The sequence below is a fragment of the Thermobia domestica genome, chromosome 13 (genome assembly GCF_964235325.1).
Source record: "Thermobia domestica chromosome 13, izTheDome1.hap1.1, whole genome shotgun sequence".
Classification (NCBI taxonomy): Eukaryota; Metazoa; Arthropoda; class Insecta; order Zygentoma; family Lepismatidae; genus Thermobia; species Thermobia domestica.
This window is the reverse complement of record NC_137466.1, coordinates 84,753,183-84,773,386: the sequence shown is the minus strand read 5'-3', so window position 1 is coordinate 84,773,386 and position 20,204 is coordinate 84,753,183. Positions and strand designations below refer to the sequence as shown.

Here is a 20,204-nt window from a genome sequence, read left to right as displayed (position 1 = left end):
GACAGGCGATATAATGTTAAGATTTACTGCAATCTTCTATGGTTTTTATCATATCACTTGAAAGCGAAAAAGTAAAAATTATCTAAGTAACAAAGTTTATTGCGTTCCGGGGTGACCGCAGCGAAGCGGGGTGAACGCTGCTAGTATATGTATATAGTTCAACGAAATACAAAGTACTTGTCTACCGATGCAAATTAACGGTTTTTCAGACGCACAGAAACTATTTTTATTTATTTTTAAATCGTGCTTCAAGTAGGGTTGGAATTTTACCGGAATATGATAGAACTTCTTGGTATCAAATTAACTTTTTCGGGATTCCAGACATAATTAAATATCTATCGGAGTATTTTTACTATATCTTTATGCATCAAACATTCTGTCTTCAATTTCTGTTTCAAATGTAACTTTGAGAGAGAGTTTAGTGTAATCACTCAATTATGTTGTAAAGAAAACAAGCTTTTCGAAGTTCCCGAAACCAGAACTTAAAAATGTCACCTTTTTTTTTTTTCAATCTAAAATATTAACAGGACAGAACAGGACAGATAATGATTTTTCTTTAACAGTTCATGTATTATTTGTTATTCTCTAACATGATTTTTATTTCTTGATTAAAATACTTATATAAAGTTGTAGTTCATAGTATCATCCTAGTTACGAGTAACTGATAAGTTTTTTTTTTTTTTTGTTATGTATGTACCACTGTCCTTAACATTTTGACTGAATATGTCAGAATGTTACGTAAATTTGCCTGGAAACCTATATTTGCATAAGTACTTAAGACGTAATATTTAGTATGAGAAAAGATAAAATTGATTTTTTCGTGTATATTTTGAAATTGAATATAGTGAAGAACGTGAACGTATAACGTAATAGCGTGAACTACAGGGTTACCACTTACAAAGCTACCTTTGCGCATGGAGTGTTAAGAGGGACTTTCAACCCTGTCTTAACGTGATGATGGAAGTACGAAGCAGGAGATATGCCTAATTACTTCCAGTGTTGCAAATTACAAAAACCCAATTATTACTAGTTTATTCAAGATTTATGTATAAAACTTATAATTCTGACATATCACGGTCATGCTCTTTAGAATGGAGGACCCAATGATAAGTTATAAAGAAATAATTAAGCGGGTAGACCGTGCGGCGGCGTGAGAGAGAAGAAAACACACACGTGATTTGTTGCTCACTACAAAACGCATATAGCATGACTCGGAATTAAAATAGGAATTTGAAATCAATCTTCAAGTTTTTAAGTACTTACGCACTCTATATGCAATTCCATGAGCTCTATAAATATCGATATACTGATAGCGTCAAAGAAGGAAATTATAATCGTATCGTGTGAAACTATTATATAAGTGGTCCCCGAAAAAAGAAAAATGCACCAAAGAGAATTTAAAAATCTCCAGTGTTTACGTCCTACACTATTTCAGGCTAAAGAAAACTATAATTAATGACAGTGAATGATCAGGAAAGAAAATTGATAGAATGGGAATGTTGGAGGAAACGAGAAAAATGCACAGAAACATTGTCCAAAAATTCACATGGCCTGGAATCGAAATAGAAACCCCTTCCTCGTTCGTACCAGAGGTAACGCTTTATCACTGAAGGAATAACATAATTTCTCTCTTCTTTAAATATTGTAGCGTATTAAAATTTCTTGCTTAGTACTAATTTGCCCTTTTCTCTATTAATATGGTTTCCGAAGTTTAATTAATATTTTCAAAGTTATTTATAAGTTCATTTCACCAATAAAAGTTTTCTTGTTATTTGCTCTTGGTGTAAGAGGACTATTTGTCCGATTTATAAATGATAGAACTATTTTTTTTTTCTTTTTAGTGTAATGAAGTATGTATAGCTAAATAGGTTAGTTCACCAGCCTTTGATAAACATGGTCTCGGGTTCGAGCAGAAGTACACTATTTAAGTTGTTGACCCGCTGTCTCGTGACGCAATTCAAAGATTATTTGAATTCAGAAATAACGATGTAACTGGGTATGACAGGAGTGTCATTTGGGAGAAAACGGGGAAATTACTCCCTCTGAGTTTTATATATATACAGTATATATTCAATTAGTTGTATACTAATGAAAAATGCGAAACTCAACTCACATCGGTGGAAAATGTTGCCGTCCCCCTAGAGCATAATATGAAATAACTTTACTGTGATGGGCTAACCATATTACCGTACATCGCCCCCAAAAATAAGAAAAACAAACTGTATGGCCGTCCATAGTACATAATGAATTGAAATGCTAGCTTTTCGTTATTTTTCAGCATTATAATTTAGAAAAGATCTCCTTTTATTTGAATCATAATCTGTATATCAAAGTCTCAATAAAGTCATGGTAGTATGATAGCATTTGGTCCAATGAATGGAGAGTTTAAAAAAAAAATCCCTCCATTTTATTTTATTTGTTGAAAAACTAAATTTTTTGTGTATGTTTACCAGGAGTCTAGCCACCTGTATTGATCTAAACTCGTTTTATTGCATTACTCACTCTCACTTGTGCAAAGCCATTTGATTTGACATTTGCGAGGGTGGAGGGAGAACGTGACAAGAGAGAGAGAGAGAGAGAGATGCAAGAAGCATATATGAGTACGTGTGTAAGTCAAAGAAGAAAGAAAAAAGGGAGAGAGAGAGAGAGACTGTAAAATAAACTAGTCAATATGTATGCTATGTTACGGTATTGATTTTAAAAAATAAACACAGTTTTAAAAAAAAAATTAGATTTCTTTTTTAAAAAGTTGCATGAATGCGACTCTTTCTCTCTTTCACTTATATATTTGAAGTTTGTATAATATTGCTTGAGGTCTGATTATGTGTGTGCGTCTTTAAGGATTTATTTATTTTGCTGTTCCGAAAATCACGAAAATTCAGGCTTTGCTCTTAAGAAATATATCCTAGAAATTACCACGGTTCATGTGTAACGAACTGTGTATATTTTAATACATTGTATTGTATGGGTGATACGTAGAGGCGCTTTCAGTCAACAAAGTTTGGTTGGTTGGAGTTTTGGGTTCGTTTTTAGCACCGAGGCTATACCTAGGTAGAAGACGTGGACTTACACTTCCAGCTGGAATCCAAACCGCCATAATGCGTTGAAATTTCAAGACTGTCCCATAGGTAATTGAATCCCGGGATCTCTTGCATCAAAGGCACACGCGCAAGCCGCAAGACCTGTATACCAAGAAGTAAATGGGAAGATAAATATGAATGGACATCTTAGGGAGATGGGAAATATGTAATAAATGCGCAATCTAGACCATGAAGTAGCTTGCCACGAGATAGGAAATAATGGAAAGTTATTTTTAGTATTGTTAAAATTCGAATAATTTGTTAGTGCTCCCTCGTAACTATGCGGTTAGCATACAGCCCGGGAGACCCTGGTTCGATACCCGGTGGGAACTCATGTGGTTCGGACCCACATTAAGCTGTAGCTCTATGTCTCATATGTCCTTGTTGCTGAAAGGGACACTAAACTTTAATCGAACAAACCATGAAATAATTCATTTTTCGTTCGTTATGATAATAATAATTCGAATAAAAATAACTACTCGAATAGTTTTCGTACATAGAAAACGAGTTTAGAGATATTCAAATAACAGCAAACTGAAATCGTGATGTTAATTTTCGACTTTTGTTATTTTTTAATACTTATTTAAAAATGAAAATTATTAGAAAAAGGTTTTATTATCGTTTAAGATTTCGTATAACAGTGGCAGAGATAGATTTTTTGCGCTCTCCTTCAAGTCCTCTTAAAACTCTTTATATTTTCGTCACGAAATCCCACTACACACCAACCTTCTCTATTTGGCACTCCCAGATCATGGCGTCACCTGCAATTCTGAACTCTGTGCCTTTACTTCTGGTATTGAATATATTAAAACAATATTATGATTGTTACAATTTTGCATTAGAGTCTGGCAGTTTGTGATATACTGCAAGCGTAATATTAAGACTTACATTATAAAATGTATTAATATATTTGTTTATGTGTATTTTTGTGTGTTAGGTAATGTCAGACAGGGGATTAGAGATTAGTGCCCTTAATGCTTATCATAATGACAATTTATTTGCTATATTGAAATATATTTATGTTTTTCTTAATTATTTGTAGTAATTCCATTCTGTTCCTTTTTTAATTCTCTCTATTTAGGATCTTGAAGAAAATCGCTTCAGTGCCAAGAAACACTGTAGACGCAATCTAATTTTGATGTATATCATCCTGTTCATAAACATGTAGAGACCTAGTGGAATATTTATTTAGAGATTATCATATAGGCTATATATAGTCTTCACAAGAACAAAATTTAATGATATTTCAAGTCTGGAAGTTATAAAATGTGTAAGATGTATATATTTTGAAATATACCCTGTCAGACATTACTATTTGTATGTTTATAATGAAGTTAGCATGTTGGCACATGTCTTCAAAGATCTCACGTAAAAATGTAGAGTTAGACTTCTTTCCCACCTTGTGACTGTTAATCTTACTGGCTGCACTTTTCGCCTCTGAATCTTTCGAATACGTTGAGATATGTAGGATATTCTGTCGAAGTTTCAATATTTAGTCTACATACTTACATGTATATTAAATGCACAGTATTCTAAGAGTATCGAGTAAAATAATTTATGATCAAATCTTATTTGTTTTACTTTTTACATATATTTCATTTATTATTTATAATAATTCAAATCAAGAGGAATTGTGTAAATAATTATTGCTAATTGACTTTTCATTGTGGTTGAATTATGTTTTTTTTTAAATTTTAAATTGCTCTTTAAGTGTCTAAGAGAATATATTTAATTAATTATTTAAAACTTAAATTTTATTTTGTTTTTATTTAATTTCGAATTTATTCTATTTCCTCAGAGCATTATTATTCCTTATTTTTTATTTTTTTAAAAGAAAAGTTAAACCTTCACTTCTTTAAACATCTTAACTACATTTTGGTTAATTAAAAACTGTTAGATTATATTTCTTCAACGGATTCTGGCCAGATTTCCTTAGTTAGCAACTGATTCCTACGATATTTTGAAATTATATTTCCGAAGTGAGTTACTGTACTTTGAAGCGCTTTTACTCCCTTACATTGATGTGACTGAGTCTAATGAATATAATATGTCCATATATATGTAACTGGACATGTGGTTAAAATGCTAGAAACTCCCATAACCCTACTGCTTATATTCTGAACAATTCCTTCCGCGTATCTGCAATGTTATAGAAGGTATTTTCTCACGAATTATGTACAATAATATATTGCAATGAGCAGGCACACCCGATTTGAAACCAACACTAAATGTTGGTTTTAAAGGTTTAACCTGGGTGACGAAATAGAATGTTAAGCCCTAAATAAGCAAACAAATTGGTAAATTTAGTCGAAATTAATATTATTACTTAGACATCAAAATATATGCAAAATTGATACTATATGACAATAAAGAATGCACCACGATTTGATGTCAAATATTTTATTGCCGTATAACTTAAATTATGCACAAGTATTACCTTTTGATTTCTTGAAGAGTGTGACGTAGTAATAAAATGTCAGAATTTTTTACAGAATTTTCTAGACCATATGTGTTGTTTGAATGTATTTCTACGGTTATGTTTTTCGTTTTCAAGATTTTGCTTTCGAAGTAGCGTAGCAGGTTATGCCACTTATCCTCACAAGTGAAGGACATTTCTTAGTTTAGGCAACAGTTTCAAGTCAAGTTGTCTCGTTGAAAATTAGGTATGCTTTAAATAACGAGTTCCAGTACATTGTCACCTCAATTTCCCCAGTTTTCTAACAAGATTAGATTAGCCTAGCATGTTTTCTAACAAAAATCACAAGAAATGAAGATGTAATTTTTGTTCGATATTTTTAAAAAATGCACATCACAAGAGCTGTCTGCGTGTCGGGAAGAATTAGAGCTAAATCATTCATGTTTTGTCTTTTTTAATAAGCTTTTAATCGTTATGACAGACTTTTATCTATTTTATGCTTTACAATAATACTATATACGGGATGGAACAAAATCTTGGAAATTAAGAAAGTAATATACGGGATGAACAAAAACTAATCTAACGTTGTGTCATCACTGATTTATATTCTTATATAATAATGAAATGTTATGAAGGAACTAGTAAACTTACAATTTGTAGCATTTGAACAACTGTTCGAGTTTTTATTTCAAATTTTAATAAAAGCAATACGAGTGATGAAACTTTTGTTTCGTGTTGATTAATTTGTTTTAAGAATTATGTTTAATTCAATGTGCTCTAAATATCTAAATACAAGTTTTCAATATTTTATAATCTATTAATACAATTGTACATGGATAAACAATTTAAATAGAAATTGAGGAACTACAATATAAATGTGTTTACTATTTTGAGGCTTAACTAAAACTAAAATGTTACATGTAATTGCCGTTTCAAAACATGTGGAGCAGACAGTATTTATTTATTAATTTGCTGTCTTGGAGAGTCAAACTGGAAATCTTCTGATTATTGAAACTCGAATTAAAGATTAAATGCATATTCACTAAAACTGTTTTGATTTAGGTCTCCAAAATTTTTTAAATATCTAATATACTGGCGTTTTCTTCTAGTAGAATGAAAGTAATTTTCTTTAAATAATAAATATATAAATTTAATTGGGTGCTTACAGTATGAGAAGCTTATCAACGTAAAAATCTACAGTATATTTGATTTGAGACTTTTGACTGGTAAAATAATAAAGATTATTTATAACCAAGCACTTAAGTTAGAAATGTCAATACGGAAATTTATAATATACTAACTGATATCACATTTATTTTCTATCTTTAAACATATTCAAAATTTCTTTTTTCATATTAAGCTCCGGAGCCGTTAAGTGTTCACTTTGGCTATTTAATTACGTATTTTGTTACATTATTCCTCCGTTTTATATGTAAATACCACCGCAATTTAATCTTATTGTTTTAAAATTTAATATTAACAATACTGACAAAAAAGTTAAGGGGTTCCTAATCAGGCGTATAGATAGGATAAATTATTAATATCCACGAGCAGCAGCCAGTAAGACGTTTTGTGTACCTATTTCCTCCTCTTTTAATTAAAAAAACAACTACCTTAACTTGTTCGTGGTTACAATCCAGTAAGGCCTTCGTACACCTGCTGTGTTCTTGCTTGCAGTTGCCGTCACCTCCATTCCCTACAACCTGTCGGAGGTCCAGTTGTTTCGGGTTTTACAGCGTGCCAACCTGCTAAGCTACTACGACACTTTCGTTAGTCAAGGTAAGTAATCCGAGCTTTTTTTTTCTCTTCCTTCCTTCTCTTTTAGTTGTGCTGACGTCAGCGCCTAGCAACGAAGCTGAGCTTCAGTTATACAGGGTGATGCAACGAGCCAGCCTTCTCGCTTACTACGACACGCTGTTGGAAATGGGTGAGTAAAGCTTCATTGTATATATATGTTCTTCTATCTTTAATTGGTATTGATATTTGTAGGATACTTATAATTCAATTTATTTATTTAATATTATTATTAAGCCTATGTCCTTTGAGCTTCTGAGATCATTTCCATTCTAATTTTTTCCCTTAAAAGTGGATTGGAATAGGATATAATACGCAAATATTATAAACGTAAATATCATCAAATTAGTTAATTTTGTGAGTTACATATACATTAAGCTATTTTTTCTATATAAAAAATACTAGCAAAATTTGAGTCCAATATATTAAAGACTTAGAACTTAGTTTGAATTTGATGTTTAGTTGACAAATTGGAAATTAATGAATTACGTATATTTACATATGATTGGCACAGGGGTATTATTGGTATTTAAGACTTAATTTATTAAATCTATATTTTTTTTATAAAATTACATATATTGTTAAAATTATTGATTTCCAATCCGGTTCAGTAGACAAATTTCGAAATTAATTTAAACTTATGTAAGTACTAGGAAGTTAGGTAAGTTTCAAGTAAAGTGTAAATAGCGTCTTCGAAAATAAATAAAATTTAGGTTGACAAGACAGTAGGGGAGTAATCTTACAGAGTGCAGTTTTTAGTTTAAAAGTGGATAATTTCCTTTCCTTATATAAAATATGTGCATTTTCTATATGAAACTAAAGTACATATTGTTCATGTTTGACTGTGTTGATTTCACAACATGATTTCATAACGTTTTAATGTGTGTAATAGAAATGTATTCTACCAATTTTGTATTGGCTGGTCGTTTTCCTGACTGACTGTTTTGTTACCATACTAATAGTATTGTATGAGATTAAGTGGATGATATGATGTAAGGTGAACTGGGTAACATTTTTAAAGTGTTCAGTATTGATTAATATAACATATCGTGGTTATTAATTATAATATATATTAATATAACATGCATATATGGCATGATTGTAGTTCCATCAAGAACTTTTGTTCTGAACATCATCATTTTCATGTTTTCTAATCCCCGAATCGGCAGAAGAGCCTGCTTCCAAATTAAGGTATTCGTGGTATGTGCTGATGGTAAATGGCGATTATCCTCAGTGCAGTAGAAAGGACAGACGAAAGAGTAAGCTGATTTTTTTTTTTTTTTTTTTTTTTTTATAAATCTATACTCCAACCAAGAGTGTTTTAAACCATTCAGCCTGAAAACTTATTTTCTCTTGTCCAAATTGTCTCTTAGGATATTCGTTCAACACTGATCGTTGAAGCGCGTCTGATATGGGATTTTGCGATATCAGAAGGAAATTCAATATCACTTTCCACAGTATACGTATACGAACTGCTACTATCTTCTACTACATCCAGGGTTGCCAACTTTTCTTAAGAATAAGTCGGGACGGGATAATGGGTGTTGGAGCTCCCACCCCGGAAACGCCTACATGTACGGCGAGTCGTTGAAAACAATAATCAGCTGAATAACACGAACCTGAATGGATGCATCACCTTATTTTCCTACCCACTGCTCATCTCTAGGTATAAGCAATATATGCAACGAATTCAAACCAAAACAACTGCAATTTATTTAATATAAACAAAGTTTAGAGGGAAAACTATGAAGATTAGATCTTTTTTTAATCACAAATGAGTGTATAACACTGTTAAGGAATTATTGACAAAAGTATTACTAAAATCAAGTCTTATTCTTTGACTATCGTCATACAACAAATTCAAACCAAAACAATTGTAATTTATTTAACAACGTTTAAAAAGAGAATTATATAGAATGTTTGGTTTTTGCCACAAACAAATGAGTTCCTTTAAAGATTGACTGAAACAGACTATCAATTAAACTAGTCTTTTCTTTGGCTATTCCCTTTGGTAAACTTATATTAAAAATGCAATAGAAAAACTTCGTGTTCTTTTGCAAAATTTATCATTTCTTAAAAATTTACTTTTCGGTTCTCCTAGTAACCTTGATCAATTTCTTGTTGCTCTTAGAATTTGAGATAAAGTCAGCACAAGACATGTCCAAGTTTAAAGTAATGAGTAGCTAAGCTTGAAGTCGACAGAACAGAGATTCTGAACATTTGTCCGGAATATGAGTCAAAATACAAATTTGTGAAATTGATTCTATACATAAAAGTATGCGTGCAAAAGAATAAGTTATTTCTTTGTAAAACTGGCCCAGTAAAATATTAGTTAACTTTGAAAATTGATAAATTGGAACAATATGCGTCCCGACGAGTATCTGGTCGCGATGCGGGACAAATAAGTCAGAAATCGGGACAGTTGGCAAGCCTGATTACATCATCAAAATCTATCGTGACATTTTGACGTTCATATACAATTTTTGTTTGTTTTACAGATAGCTACTTTCTTAAAAAAAAAAAAAAAAAAGTCCTAAATGTTTCGTTTCTATTACACATTTTTAATTGTTCTACAAACACATACACACACACACACACAAGAGAGAGAGAGAGAGAGAGAGAATCATATTAAAGAAATTTTAATTACATTTCAAATTTCTAGAGACGTTTTAACTACATTTCACGTTCTTCTGGCACTGGAAGATTCCCCGCGTGATTTATATGAGCACAGATACACGAAGAAAATGCCTCAACTGACAATAGCACTCACTGTATATTATTCACACTGTGAAGTCATAGTTCAGAATGGTTATTTTTCTAATAGGAAAACACCGCGACAAAGCCGCAATGAGAGCTTGAGGATGGAGAAAATAATAATAACACAGATATTGTTGATAACTTATACTAGCCCCTAATCGTCAGTACGATTAATTTCGACTGTAGTTTGACACCTCTGACTACAGAAACGCAAAAATCAACCGTTCAGAAACAATGCGTCTTTTTATTTATACTTTTTTAAGAATGAAAAATCGGTTCTTTTAAAACCAAAAATGAAGGAGAAAAAACAACAACACGACACACTAAAAAATAAAGAATATCGTAATATTTTTAAAAAGAGACCATTACGTCATCTGGATTGTTGTTCTGAAGTCCTATCTTACACAGGACACAAGCGTACAGCCAAATAATTCGGTGAGCTTGCAAAGTCAGGTGACAATGGATCTGCCGTTTTTAAACGGCATTCAAAACGGCCCTGAGAAGCATTTAAAATTGAGTGTGATAGGTCAAAATGAAACGTTACATGAGATTTCGTTCTGTTTATGGCATCTTAGACATCAAGCGTGCATCCAGAAATTTTCGCTGGGAGTGCAATACTGCAAGCCACTATGTCCATGTATTATTGACCGGATATTACTTGCACCCGAAAAGACGATAAGTAATTGTAAAATACTTCCATCTACATTTTCAGAAGATAATAATAGAACTAGATTGTTTTATAAGAGAAAATGTACGAATGAAGTGTAAAATCAAATTTTCATGCTCGTACGTCAAGCATTGCTCTGTTAAACAATTATAGTTTTATTGAGAAAGTGTACAAATATGTTGGGTTAGGAAGATTTTGGGGGGTCCGGATCCCCCGTGGATTCGCCCCTGTTAGACAGTATAATTTGAAACTTGCCTTATAATTTCAGATCTAAAATTTATAATATTTTTGATTCCCAGTTATAAATTCAATTTTATTTTACTGAGGGTGCAGAAAGGGGTGCGGAGATCCACCCAGAAGGTGTATCCGCACCCCTTCAATCCCCTATCGACGCACTTATGGAATGACGAGAATGGGAGAAAACGGGAGAACCCGAGGCAAATCAACGCACACGGTATTTCTGCTCCACAAAGCCCACTTGGGTACTTAATTATTTTTAGTGTTCGTAATGTTATACGTTTAACTACAGTCTCCCTGTTCTTTGGTTAATAAAACTTGAAATTAACAGTTTCGCTACTTATAACTAGCTAATTTATAGCTATTATATTAAAAAGTGTTAAAAGTTATAACATTCGCTAGATAAGCTAGAAAGCACATCACAGGTAATTACATTCTGACATTTAGACTTGATTGCTATTTTTTTACTTCATTTTGACGTCAGTTAATATGATTTCAGAAAAAAAATAGGTAAAAAACAGTCACGTTTTTAAAATGTTCATGGATCTGATACCTAATCACTGAGTGTTTTTTATTCCTCCTGCGAAAAGTGAAAAAGAAATGTAACCAGCAAAATACAACACGGTGCAAATATATTTTTCGAATTTGTAATATATAATATGCAAGTTTTAGTAGTACGCTTCTTCATCGCAACTAAATTATGTACTACATCCATTACAATCTGCATTATTTATTGTTAGCAGTCATACACACATACACACTTATAAAAATGCAGCTCTATGAATACTAAATTATTCTCCCTGTCGATGACGTCGATGGGAGAGGCATATTAGTGTGACGAGAGGAAATCGACAAATAACTTTTAAGTAGACATGTGATGTTTTTATGACGATGACACATCTACGTACTTCTGTTTTTAATGTTCGCTTCCAACAGCGATTTTTTTTTTTTTTTTTTTTTTTTAAGTGCGTGCAAGCTAAATCTTTGTGTCAAAATTTATACTAAAACTCGGCAAAATTGTACTAAAGTAATGGTTTCAAGAAAATTTCGTAAATTTATTTTTCAGGATTTGTGCCACAAAAAAATGTTGATGTATTTTCTTTATGGGGGGAGGACGTAGAAAAAGGGGTTATTTGGGATGTAACATTTTACCTCAGATGCATTTTTGTCCTTCATTTGAATTTACGAAAATAAATACTGTTGCCCACGAGACGAAATAAAACGAGAAATAAGGTTTTCTTGTCTCGCAAATTTTTGTCGAATCCTCGTTTTAACAAGACTGTGATACAGGTAACTGGGACCTAGGTCTGCACCTGAAAATATAAATACTCAATTGTGGTACGGAAAAAAATTTTAATGTTGCGCACGATATTAATTTTTTTTAAATCTTATCTCGATTCCCGTTTCGAAAACGAGTCGGGAAGTGCAATTTCAAATTCGGGATGAGACGAGATTTCTCGAGTGTCGTGAGCAACACTAGTTCACCCGAGTCTTAGATCTCAAACAGTGTTACACGATTATATTGAAAAAAAAACTGTAAAAAGATAAAATGATCGTACAGAGAGGTTCGAAATGTGGTGTTAGAGGAAGATGGAGAAGATAAGATGGACAGAGAGAGCAACAAACGAAGATATTTTAAAACGGATAGGAGAGAAGAGGACACTTCTAGCCACCATCCATCGTAGAAAGGCCAATTGGATTGCACACATCTTGCGAAGAAATTGTCTTCTTCACACCGCCATAAGAAGGAAAGATGGAAGAGGAATAGAAAAAGAACACAGTTGATCGATGAATTGAAAGATAGGAGAAAATATTGGGAGTTAAAAGAGGAAACTGAAGATCGAGAAAAGTGGAAGAAACATTTCCAGGCTCAAATCTAAAAATTAAAAAAAATATAAAAAATAAAAAATCTCATTAGTCCCAGGATCTGCCGAAAGGCAGAATACTTAATAATAATAATAATAATAATAATAATAATAATAATAATAATAATAATAATAATAATAATAATAATAATAATAATAGCCAGAAAGTCTCGTCTTGTCTCGTAATGTAAATGTTGTCCTGATTTTCTTATTAATTTCATCTAGAAGTTTTTAGAATTTTCCGAGTCAAGAGAGGTCCACGAAGAGTGTGATATAAACATCATTTAAACCATTCTTATTATTGAAATATATTGTGTAATAATTTGCGTATCTTTAAACGTTGATGAATGTTCGTCATTGTGTTTGCACAATCACTTTATCATTTTACAGTTTTTTCTGTATAATCGTGTAACACCAAAACAGTATTAGAGATCTAAGAGTTTTGTGAACTAGTGTTGTTCAGGAGACTCGAGAAATTTCAAGTCTCGTCTCGAATTTGAAAATGCACTTCCCGTCTCGTTTTCGAAACGGGAATCGAGATAAGAAATTTTTCGTATCGTGCAAAACATTAAAAATTCTTTCTTTCTTTACCGCAATTGAGGATTTATATCTTCAGGTGCAGACTTAGGTCCCAGTTACCTATATCATAGTTTTGTTATAAATAATTGTTTTGTAATATAGTAATTTCATTGTAAAAATTGATGGAAAATGATTGATGACGATGAAGGAGTAGGATCGAAGCTACCTTCGTATCAACTTACTGAACTACGACGCTTTCAAAGTACCTATGCATTACATATTTCTGTCAATTTCTTAATCTATTTTTCAACAACATCTATAACATATTTATACAAAAGATACCAGCAATTTTGGAGTCCATCGAATTCTTTGTTTCCGCCAATTCACTAAACTTCATCAATACCTCCAAGATGTGAATAAATAAAATACATTTTCTCCCCCCATCTTCGTTCCAGCAACTGCTTGGGCTATTAGACTAAACATTACATTTTATTTCTAAGAAAACTGAATAAGTCATAATTTCCTTATCAAGAACAATGGTGAACTTACTGTCCCCCTAGGAGGACTTTCAATTCATGGTGGGAAATAGTACTGCGAATACATATACCAGTGATACATATAATGATAGGAGATATGGCCCGAGAAAATTTTTATACTTCTGGCGGGGAAATTTCAGCTACCTTCTAAAATCATCACTGATCACAAATACTTTATGCTGTCGAGAATGCCCTGAAACAAGGAGATACTTTGTCGCCATGATTATTTAATTTTGTGCTCGATAACGTTATACTAAAAATTAAAGATGCAGCGATTTTAATGTTTTGATTTCGCTTATTTCTTCTTTAAGTTTAATTAAATGTCCATTGCTTTGTCAAAACTAATTTGCATTTATGTGTAAATCTAGCATTACTTAAATTAATTTCGATTATCAAATATTAAAATTATAGACCAGAGAAATTAATTTTCACAAAGTAATGGGATGCTTTTTTTTTTTCACAAGATTTGAAGAAATCAGTACAAATCAAACCATTAAAGTTTTCGTTCATTTCAAATAAAATCGAAAAATAATAAGTCTCCATGTAAATCAATGCTGAAAGAGAGAGATGGTATAGGTGCTCAACACCGTAAAATATTTGTTTGTAATAACACTAACGAAAAAAATGACCAAATATTACTCTCGAGACACTTAAAATTCTCTTTACATAAAAAGCGCTGCAACTTTTCACTAAACAGAATTTCCCGCAAATTTTGAACGTTTGTCAGTGCTTATCAAATAAAAGTGCTTGATTCGATTTCTTATCCTTTTCCCTATTTTTATTTTCAAAGGAAATCAATATGTCTATTGACTTGTATCTGAATTTGTCAGCATTCAAATTTATTTTACATTGTAAGTGAATCAACATAAATAACTAGCGTATTCCCTTGCGTGTTACTGCAGATATTATGTTTCATTTCTTCCTCTTCCTGTGTTCCATTCCTCTTCGTCTTCGATATTAAATCCAAGTGAATAACACAAATGTTTTGAATGTGCGATTCCCAAAACCTTCTTGCCTTATTTATGTCCTATAGGGTGCAACGAGAACAATTATGCAAAATATCAACGTTCTACGTACGTCTTAACAGTTTTAATAACGGCAATTGCGAACGGCAAATAATAATAAGAAGAACCCATTCCCCCGTAGGATAGAAAAATATCCAGTTTCCAAAATCTTGTCATATTTGCAGCCTAGGGTGCAAGGAGAATATTTATACAAAATTTTATGTTTCTGCGCTGTAAAGCTTTAAAAATCTGGCGAACGAAAAACAAAATCCCCTTTGGGTATGCAATTTACAAAACTTCACCCTATTTGCAGTCTATGGTGTATGGAGAATATTTATACAAATGTCATGTTTCTACGCCTTTTAGTTTCGGAGATCTGGCGAACACATACACAAAAAATCTATTTAAGCCCCCAAAGCATTTAGGATATGGAATTCCCAAAACTTTGTCTTACTTGTATCCTAAGGTGCGAGGAGAACAATTATCAAAGTTTCAACGTTCTACGTCTAATAGTTCCGGAGATCTGTTGATGAGTGAATCCCATTAGTAAATATTATAAATAAATATAATATTTACTCTTTTACATTTATCTAGTACATATTTATCTAGTATATATTTTATATAATATGTATTGTATTTATTGAAAAAATGTTTACTTACCCAAATATCAATTTGCATAAACATAGGAATGCTGGAACTTTTCCTGTTTCAATTTCCAAATGCTTTTAACATCTGCTTGGAAAATTGGTAAGTCAGTGTAATCCTGTTGTGAGAATCGAAAGCTCATGTCGAGTTCTTTTGTCTGTTTTCAGTTTCAGTTCGCAAGGATTTGTTAATAATCGTTGTCAAGTTAATTGTCACGAAAGTAGAAGTCATCATTTTCTGTTACGTTGTCATTCATGTACTTTTAAATACAATTTCAGTAAAATATTTGTTGTCTGTATTTCCGCCAATTTTTAGCTAAATATCCTGTTACAATAATAATAATAATAATAATAATAATAATAATAATAATAATAATAATAATAATAATAATAATAATAATAATAATATAAGTATGATTTCATAGTTTCTACAAGTTTCTTAATATAAGTTGATTATTTTTCACTAAATATGATGAACCGCACAAAAAATGCAAATATATCGTTCGAAGATTTGAATCAACTACATCCATTTATGCAATTTAATACACTGTTCTGTGTAAAACGATGTGTTTCATTCCTTTTAATTTTGACGCAATAATATGTACTGTGCAAAGAAAAAATACTATAATACTTCCGGGTAATGCACGTGAATATATCAATAAATTGAAATAAAACCATAACCAACAAAAGTTATTTACATTAACAGAAATACAGCTAATTCGACGTATTTTCAATCGTTACGATAATGTCATGTTTCTGACGAAATACCGAATTTTCAGTATTCATATTTTGTTCACTTTATGCTGCTAAAATGTGACTGTAGTCTAAAACATATTCTGCGACTATAGCAAAGGCACTTTATGAAAGAGATTGTTTGTTTTTATGTGATTCAGTTTTCGTTGTTCTGGATATTCAGAGATCGCTAAAAGTATTGTTCGTTGAAAAATAGGATTTTCACCATGATCTTTTCTCAACTCTATTCACAATATTAGTGTAAGATCATCTTTTCATCACTTTTGTGTAATCATGTGCAGTTTTAATGTTTTAGGTACTCTTCGATTTATAATAAAATAATAATAATTTTCCGTTTATATTAAAGTTGTCAGAAATATGCACTTAGGTGTAACTTTGTATAACTCAGATCTTTTTTTTTTAAACTTTAAGATCCATTCAATATTTGAATCATTAAGTATCCGAATAATCAACATGTTTACTTATGTGTGTGTGTGTGTGTGTGTATGATACTGGGATCGAACGGGGAACTTTCGGTTTAAATCCTTTGTAGATTTCGTTTGATGTAGTCTCGGTGCTCCAAACAATCAGCTTCCATGGTTGTTTTCAGTTCTTTATTATTCACAATTTCTTCATTCGTGGAACAGATTATAGATTTATGACGTATATTGAAAACAGAAGTAAGTCAATAGGCGTAAAACTTTTTTTCGGAATTTTTGTAGAACCTGATGAACCATATTCGAAATCGTATTGAAAGTCTATTGTGTTAAACAGAATTGACTTTCTATTTTACACTCCAGCACTTTACACTAAAACTAATACGTAATACTCTGTGTTTCATTCTCCAAGAAATGGATAAAACTGATTATCGTCATGAACCTTGATGCTAACGATGTTTATTTTTCTGTGCACAAAGAGTTTTGTAGGAAGAAATGCTGCGCAGAGATTTTGAAAGCTATTCCAAAGTTTGATGATAACACAGGAATGCAAAAGAATCTCTTTATGAACTTTTTATGCATTATTGCAATGTATCCTCATTATTCTAACAATGTCTGAGGTGTCAGAAATCAGAATTGAGTAGTTATCTTCTATTCAGAAATGAATACGGGGATTATTGTAGTACCAAAAACTGTGGAGATGCAGTAGTACACCTCTCAGTACTTGTGGAGATTCGTATATTCGAACCCTTCTTGCACCATTTAGCATTTGTTTAGGAAAACACCATGAACGCGAGTGTTATTCCCATTTCCTACACTAACATAATCATTACTAAGAATTTTATTACGTATTTTTTAAATCAAAAATACATAACCGCGTTATATTAACGCTACAAATGTACACACTTGACTGACAAGTCCCTGGATTGTTTGAATTATTTTAGAGAAAATTTTGGAAATAATTAGTACAGCTGTATAACTGGAATATGTCGTCTAAATGTAGAAAGATAAGACGATAAAAAAAATAGTTTTTCTAGTAGTCATATGAATTTCTATCGTAGAGGATCGAAAGGTAGGCCTATCATTTTGGTGCTCGATTCTGAATAAACCCAACTGTACTACAGAACATATATATCGCACCATAAACATAAATGTAAATAATAAAGCCAAGTTCTCGCGTATTTATCAGCTCATTCGGCCAGAAAAGTAAGTAGAGTTCTGAAAACGATGCCAAGTTCTATTGAAATCCGATAATCAGAAAATGAAATTTGAAACTTTAATGCTGAGAACAAGTTATACATGGTATTGCCTCCTGCGACTTCTGCTTACAAGTTGTTTTCAGTATTAAAGTTTCAAATTTCATTTTCCGATTATCGGAGATTTCAATAGAACTTGGCATCGCTTCAGATCTCTATTATTTTTTTCTGGCCGAATGAGCTGATAAATGCGCGAGAACTTGGCTTTATTATTCACATTTATGTTTTTGGTGGGATATGAACACTTTTGTAAAACTTAGAATAATCTTCCTACTATCTAAAGCAGCAAATAGACCATTAGTGTCCTCGTCTATTAACTAGTGATGAATATTAAATCCTTATTTTTCCTGTGCTTCCCAATTTTTCCCTCTTCGAGGTGGAAATTTTCTTTCTTTCTTTCTTTCTTTCTTTTTTTTTTTTTTTTGTTTTTTTGTTTTGATCTTCTTTTAATTGTATCACTAAACGTACATTTATGCTACATTTCAAGTTGTCATGTCCACTGGAAACATCGCATAGATTTTGTTTCATAGGTAGTGTGATCATATTAATTTTCCCCTTGCCCCCTAATTTTTCCTCTTGGAAAGAGAAATTTCTAGTTTTCAGATTTTTTCCCCCTTTCTTATATCAGAAAACAGGTTTGTGCCAAATTTCAAGTTTCCATGTTAACAGGAAATACTCTATAGATTTGGATGAGTGAGTGCGAAATTTGAGGTTTTCATTATCCTCTATCTCGTAAACAGTTTGATATTAAACCTCAATATTTTTTGTAGGTCATGACCTTATGTAGTTTAGTGTCGCACCTCATTTTCATTCTCCTGTCGTCACGGGAAGTGAAATTATCCATATTCAAAATACACTCTGAGTTGCTTCGTTGTAAATATACACATAGCGTGCGCCAGCTCGTAGTGAGCGAGAACTTGGCTCGCCGCTCGTAACGTTACAGCATACACTTCAAAAGATTTTAAACACACACAAAGTATGAATTGTGTTTTCGGACTCAAATTATATTAAATCTCGTTCATTAGTCTGGTAAAATTAATTCACAGTATAAATTTAAAGTGTAGTTGGGGTCCTACAAACCCCAGTGTATAGTTGCAGGCTTGAACTTTCATTTCATTCACATCTCTTAAACCGTATTGTTTCACTTTGATCTAATAGTGGATACCTCGTACATTTTAATGAAGTTATAGGAAACAGAAGAAGAAGTCTTGTCGTGAAGACAAGATGTTACACTATTTAACCTGTGGATTTTAGTTTTAACAAGACAATATATATATATATATATATATAGTTGTATATGATGACATATAAATAAAACAATAGCCATAACAATAGTAGTTTAGAAGAAGCAGATAAAGGAAACTAATTACGTAATGAAGTGTTGAATATAGTGTCAAAGATATTTTTGTCACTAGTCGATTATAGCTTTTAATGTTGAACTGGTGTTTACGGCATAGCATTACACGTAATACAATAATTTAGGCTTCTTGGACTTCGTTGTTTCTGTTCTTATGCTCTCTCTCTCTCTCTCTCTCTCTCTCTCTCTCTCTCTCTCTCTCTCTCTCTCTTTCTTTCTTTCTGCTTTCGTCCTTCTGCTGCTGGCGTATGGAGTAGTGGAGGCAGTTAATAGCCCCAGGGAACGAAACTGAAAGAATGTTTTACGTTTGACAACATATATAACCAGCCACTTGTAACAACACCAACTGTCAGCCTGTACAACTCTTTTCAAATGTTGATAAAGCAAAACAATTGGATTTATTTCATTTTCGACATGTACTCGAATGTAGTGTTGAAGAGCTGGAGGTCACAGATCTGATAGGAATGTTTGATTGATTTAGATAAGTGATGTCCTTGTCTCGAAAAAGTATACTTGTTTCTATTGCAAGAGCTCTATTTCATCACAAAAATCATGTTTCGTCTCGCCTCGTGGACAACACAATTTCCAACTAGATGTTCTGTGACGTCACATCCTGCTCGTATTCTCAGTAGATCACACAGAGAGGGCAAGGAGGAGACAGCAAACCTAACGTTGATTCAAGATAGTGGTGACAGCAAACAAGGCGTAGTTAATAGTTTTGCAGATTTACTGCTCCTGGATCTATGGATAATTGTACACTGGCAACACTCGTTTTACTCTCTTCGATCTATCTCAATCCGTCTCCTTGTTTGCTCAACCTGTTCTCTGTGTTCCGGCTCTGGTCTTAAAAGCTCACTCCTACGTCACACATTGCCCAGTTGGAAGTGAGTGATATAGGTCTAC

At 32.3% G+C, this 20,204-nt stretch overlaps 1 protein-coding gene across 6 annotated transcripts in view; it reads left to right on the top strand.

Annotated features, from left to right (window-relative positions):
• nab (NGFI-A-binding protein homolog) overlaps positions 1 to 20,204 on the top strand; it is a 287,733-nt gene that overhangs the window by 117,967 nt on the left and 149,562 nt on the right. For 5 of the 6 annotated variants that reach the window (XM_081735999.1, XM_081735998.1, XM_081735996.1 and 2 more), the window contains exon 2: positions 7,322 to 7,423. In XM_081735999.1, the coding sequence (XP_081592125.1) occupies positions 7,322 to 7,423 (102 nt within the window). Of the gene's footprint in view, positions 1 to 7,173; positions 7,276 to 7,321; positions 7,424 to 20,204 lie in introns of all 6 variants that reach the window. The other variant, XM_081735997.1, reaches the window with a different exon arrangement.